The sequence below is a fragment of the Watersipora subatra genome, chromosome 10 (assembly GCF_963576615.1).
Source record: "Watersipora subatra chromosome 10, tzWatSuba1.1, whole genome shotgun sequence".
Classification (NCBI taxonomy): domain Eukaryota; kingdom Metazoa; phylum Bryozoa; class Gymnolaemata; order Cheilostomatida; family Watersiporidae; genus Watersipora; species Watersipora subatra.
The window spans coordinates 56,907,185-56,913,221 of NC_088717.1; the positions used below are offsets into that span (position 1 = coordinate 56,907,185).

The following is a 6,037-nucleotide window of genomic DNA, read 5'->3' on the forward strand; positions in this document are numbered from 1 at the left end:
GCAAGCTGTCTGGTTTTGAATTACACCAGTTGTGTTCTAATGGCAAGCTTTGTTTAAAGGTGAACTTGCACAAAACCCTTGTAGATTTTATCAGAAAGTATCAATATTTTTTTATCATTTGCGATTGTTTTTGATGCTTGAGGTGATCTGACTGCCAGGATGTTTCAAGATTAAAATTGACAGAACTTCATCACTGTTAAAACGCTCAGATCAAGCGAATGGGCGATTATGATGTCTGTAGTTGCGAAGAGGCCGACAGAATAGAGACCCGTAACCCTGCAGCTGGAATGTCGATATCAACTAATGATAATAACGAGTGACATCATTTTGCACGTATTTTTCTTCTGAGCGTTTTAACCGTGATCAGGTTTTATCGATTTTAATCTTGAAACATCCTGGCAGTCGGTTCACCTCAAACAAAAAACTGTCGCAAATGATAGAAAATTAAGTTCATCTTTGAGTGAGTGAGCCACAAATGGCAGTTAAAAGGGATGTGCGTTGGCGTTGGTTACCCATTCCTATGATTGGGAGTTAGCAGTAATTATCTACTCTTCTAAAACAAGCAAGTCTCTACCAGCAAGTTAAGTAACAGTAGTTAGTAACAATATGAGTATTTAAAACAAGTTTGATTATTTGACTAGTCAGTAGTCAGCACAGACAGGACTGTTAGTCTTTGGCAGCAAAGTAAATTCTAACTAGAAATCGGTAGCGGTGAGAGTTTAAACTTTGAATGATTGTCCAGGATGCATTGCATAGACCATAATACCTACTCTAGTAGGTATTATTAGGTGAGTAAAATCAAGGTATAGTGTCACTCACCGCTCATCTTCTGCCTGTAGGAAGCAGCTATGGATGGTTTAGAGTCTGAGAGTATTATGACTGGTACAAGTTTCCATGATGATCTTAGCAATGTGGATGAAACTGGTGACTATACCATTGTTGAGGGAGGTAATGCACCCAAACCGTATAACCCTGAAGGAATGGCAACTACAACTGAGGTAATGCGTGTCAACATCTGTCTGCTATAACGGTTTTATAAAATAAAGTCAGTCAGCCACACAGGCATTTGTTACTGCACTGCTATTTTGAATGTGTGTTAGATGACATGCGAAAAGGGTGATACCTCTTTTGGGCAGCGACAGTTAGGTAAAATTTCCTTAGACATTTAGAAATGTTATAAATGTTGCCTGATAACATATCTAAGATATGCAGCCTTGTACAAATCAAGTAGTACATCAAGTTAGTATACCTAGTGCCAGTATATTCTATTAGCATACACTCACAGTATCCCTAGTGTTGGTATATTCTATTAGTATACACTCACAGTATACCTAGTGTTAGTATATTTTACTAGTATACACTCACAGTATACCTAGTGTTATTATATTCTACTGGTATACACTCACAGTATACCTAGTGTTAGTATATTCTACTAGCATACACTCACAGTATACCTAGTGTTAGTATATTCTACTAGTATACACTCGCAGTATACCTAGTGTTAGTATATTCTACTAGCATACACTCACAGTATACCTAGTGTTAGTATATTCTACTAGCATACACTCACAGTATACTTAGTGTTAGTGTATTCTACTAGCATACACTCACAGTATACCTAGTGTTAGTATATTCTACTAGTATACGCTCACAGTATACTTAGTGTTAGTATATTCTACTAGTATACACTCACAGTATACCTAGTGTTATTATATTCGACTAGTATACACTCACAGTATACCTAGTGTTAGTATATTCTACTAGCATACACTCACAGTATACTTAGTGTTAGTGTATTCTACTAGCATACACTCACAGTATACCTAGTGTTAGTATATTCTACTAGTATACACTCACGGTATACCTAGTGTTAGTATATTCTACTAGTATACGCTCACAACAGATTTAGCCTAATATTTACTGAGCATTCAAATGTGAGGTATATTAACCTGGTTTATAACCTGGTTTATAACCTGGTTTATAACCTGGTTTATAACCTGGTATATTAACCTGGTATATTAACCTGGCATATTAACCTGGTATATTAACCTGGTATATTAACCTGGTATATTAACCTGGTATATTAACCTGATATATTAACATAGTATATTAACCTGGTATATTAACCTAGTATATAACTTAGTATATAACCTGGTATATGCGTGCTTCAGGTTGAGGAGGGAGAATATGTCGATATCATGGACTCCAGCAACCTAGTCGAGGAGGAAGTGCCGCTCGACCAGACAGCGTATTATATGCAAGGAGCAGAGGGGATTGAAGCCTCCACTCTTGGCCTTGACCTCCAGTTAAGTGGCGAGGAAGGTTAGTTAATCACACCATGTTTAGGTGAATCTACTTACAATCGTATGAAGTGTTTAGAGATGCAACATAAACGCATGACATCAAATACAGAGTCTAGGGATATGCTACCGCGGAGTAGTTATAATCATTGTTGGCAGCCATCTTTATTTTTGTACTTTAGATGAGTTTGAGGGAAGCGGTCAGCGATACAGACCTGAATTGCCTCTTCCTGATGAAGACAGTCAGATGAGCTTTAACGCTGATGAGTTCTTCCAAACCAACTTTCAAATGGGCGGACATACTAGCGAAGGCATGCAAGGGGACGAGGTCGCCCCTCAAACTGATATTATAAATGATGATCTCCAATTATCCGAATCAGACGATGCCGAGGATTATGATCAGCCTAGTGAAGGGGTTGGATTTGATTTTGATGAGTTCGAGGACTGATTGTCTGCAGTTCAATCTCATTATATTTATTATATATGGATTCTTGTTTATTTGGGTATTTGGTGCACGTGTCAGTATATAAGCTAATTTGCTGTATGGTTGTTAGCAACTCCCACAAACATTTGCCACCCGCTTCTGTGGTGCATGTTTGACATGTTCATTTTGAGCATGTGAATCCACACAGATCTCCTTGTCACTTCCACTTAGCAGTATATAATTAATACCTATCATGTGGCTTCTATTATCAATGTAATAATCTGTAAATATTCTACAGCTCTCACAAGTTACGCTATTGTATATAATGTACATAATACATGTTGGTGACATTCTGTATCTCTCTATACCAAATAATTACATTTGCATCGAAGATGCTTTATAGGGATGAGTAAAAATTTTACTAAAGCTTTACAAAAAATATATATATAAAGAGATCACTTGGGTCAAGATTACCTAATGTTGTTTGATGTTTGATAAAAAAAGAGTTCTTTTTAATATCTGTAGTTACATGTCTCTTTGTCACCCCAAATCGTGTATAATATGTGATTTTTTTATTTTTGCAGTTAACAATCCCTCTGCAATTTTCACCCTTCCATCAATTATTTTATTTATTTAAAAAGTTGACATCAGCAGTCCTCCGTCAATCTTGTAGAAGTCAACATCGCTGGGACTGGATGTCGCTATCTTCGAGTATTTTGAGAGATTATGCATGTAGTGGAAAGCCTTTCTCTTTATACTTTCAAGTTTTTTGATATTTTTAATGAGATAAGGGGATCAACCAGTACAGTAGTATTCCAAAATGGGCCTACAAATGGTAAAAAGCAATCTTCTTCGTCAAAGGCTTAGATCTTCTCAACAATCTCATTGGCATGTATCAAACTCCATTAGCTTTCTTTGATATATCGTCTAAATGTTCATCAAACGACAGTCTATTATCGATTGTAACACCCAGGTATTTAAAAGAGTAGGTTGTTAATAGACCGGGGTGCCCTGCATATGGTAGTTATAACATTGTTTTAGGAAGTTTGATCTAACAATTGACATAGTTTTTCATTTACTCATATTGAAACACATCTGCCAATCATCAGCACATTTTAATAGATTGTCCAGGTCTTGTTGATTAGCAACACTGTCCTCAATCATCAAAAAATAGCTTCAGCCTTGAGTTTTGCACCACATCTAGCATGTCATTTATGTGAATAAGAAATAAAAGCGGCCCCAGCACTGAACCCTGGGGCACTCCTCATGTTACCCAATGTAGAGCTGAAGTACCACCATAACCAGTTAGGAAATGTGATCACCCCTGAGCCAACTAAAAAATCCATTCTACCAGATGTGGACGAATCCACGCTTACATAACTTATTGACCAGTTTTTGGGAGACTGCATCGACGGCTTTGGCAAAGTCTAATACAACCATATCAGTTTGAATCCTATTACCAAAGCTATTAATATACTCCGAGACCATAGACTACATTTGCGACTCCACCCCCTTGAGGCCTAAATCCATACTGACAGCCATTAAACACTCTGTTGCTCTTTGTCAAGATAGATATATTCGTCAAAACTCTTGTACATATCATGCACAAGAATTTGCTCAGTGACCTTTAGAAGGATAGCTGTCTAGTATTATACATGTATTGATTGGTAATTTAGCAAAGATCTCTCAGCCTTACCTTTGTAAACCAGCACAACATTAGCCACTTTCTATTCACCAGGTAGTTGACCTTGACCTGCTGTTATAGAATCTTTACTGTAATAAGTACCGTCTTTGTTTGTCTACTCCAAGCCACTTTAAGAACGTTAGGAAAAAAGTTTGCATTGCATGAGAATAGAACCCAGGCATTAGATTAAAAAGCAAATGTGCTGCCATTACACTTCTTAGCCGCCTTAACACTTCACAAGATAATTATCACATACTGAATACTAATGACAAGCTTTCACAGCGCACAGGACCGCAGAGTGTACTAGCAGTTACTAATATTGGTACAGCTTCACAAATTTAAAGAGACGCAAATCGCAACAAAGCTAGTGAGAAGCCATCAGACCCTGTGTTCTTCCTGGGCTCAAATGCCTGCAAAAGTTTCCTGACTCCTTGTTTTGATAATACAAACGATCCCCTTTAAGTTGTTATCTGGTGCATGTTTTTGGAAGGTATAACGTTATTGTCATCATTAAACACAGATGTGAATGCTTTTGCAAAATATTCTGACAAGCCAACTGGTGTATCACCAACACTACATTTTAATGCTTTCACAACAGCATGGTCACCAGTTTTTCTGGATATAAATTCAAATAACAGATTAATGATACCGGTTGTGAGCTCTTCACAAACACAACTGTCGTTGAATCGGCTGTACATAGTCATCGTTAACTTGTGTCTTGCACAATTTATTCTGTGCTTGGAGGAGATTTCCGTTTGCATCAGTTATATAGGCGCAGTATACTTGATAAAGTTTGTTTCATTTTTGTATGGCTCTTATGATGTTTGCTAGTATCCAATGTTTTTCCTACATCTATTCTCATATGTTGGAATGCATCCCTTGAGCACACTGAGAAATCTAGGTCTCAATTCTGTCTAGACAGATACCACTGATTTGTCTCGTGCTACCAAGTGCTTAATATCTGTAGTCAGTCTACAACTTTGTGCATAGATATCTGGTAAAGATACTTTTTCAAAATTCCAATAAGGCTGTGTTCAATACCTGAACACAGCCCTTATGTAAAACATATCATAGTGTGTGTCGAATCACCACATCACACACTATGACGTGGTGATCTGACACTGTAAGCTCATTGACACTGTAAGGTAGATTGATTGAAAACAATTGAAGATATTATCAGGTCGAGAGTATTTTGAAGTATATGGGTACAAAAATCAATTAGTTAATTAAGGCTGTTAATTTTCAAAACATCCAAAAAATGCTTGTGCACACTGGACTGTTACTTGATCTCAAAGTCTGTGAATGCCGATTTATATCTGGTTGTGACTGGAGTCAATGATATACAGCCCCCATGGGGGGCTGTATATCATTGCTGGAATCTCCAGTCAAAATGACACATTGAAATTGTCTTCTCTTTTATGTGCAACTCGTCAACAATAAACAAAACATCGAAATGGTTGTATCTTGATGTGAAATATCAAGATAGAGTTGCCGGCTCTCGGCAGAGCTGACCAAGCCTTGGTTGAATATGGTCTAGCCTGTCTGTGGTTGGCCCATTGACAATTGTTGGCGTTTGGCGAGTGGAATGCATCAATTTTTTTCATACCTGACCTTCGCCAAGGTGATATA

General features: G+C 37.5%; 1 protein-coding gene across 1 annotated transcript in view; it reads left to right on the plus strand.

Annotated features, from left to right (window-relative positions):
• The window catches only part of LOC137407243 (transcription initiation factor TFIID subunit 1-like), a 42,318-nt gene extending 39,244 nt beyond the window's left edge, over positions 1-3,074 (plus strand). The window contains exons 33-35 of the mRNA XM_068093848.1: positions 840-998; positions 2,172-2,322; positions 2,483-3,074. Of these exons, the coding sequence (XP_067949949.1) occupies positions 840-998; positions 2,172-2,322; positions 2,483-2,748 (576 nt within the window). The 3' untranslated portion in view covers positions 2,749-3,074. The remainder of the gene's footprint in view (positions 1-839; positions 999-2,171; positions 2,323-2,482) is intronic.
• The last annotated feature ends 2,963 nt before the right edge of the window (positions 3,075-6,037 follow it).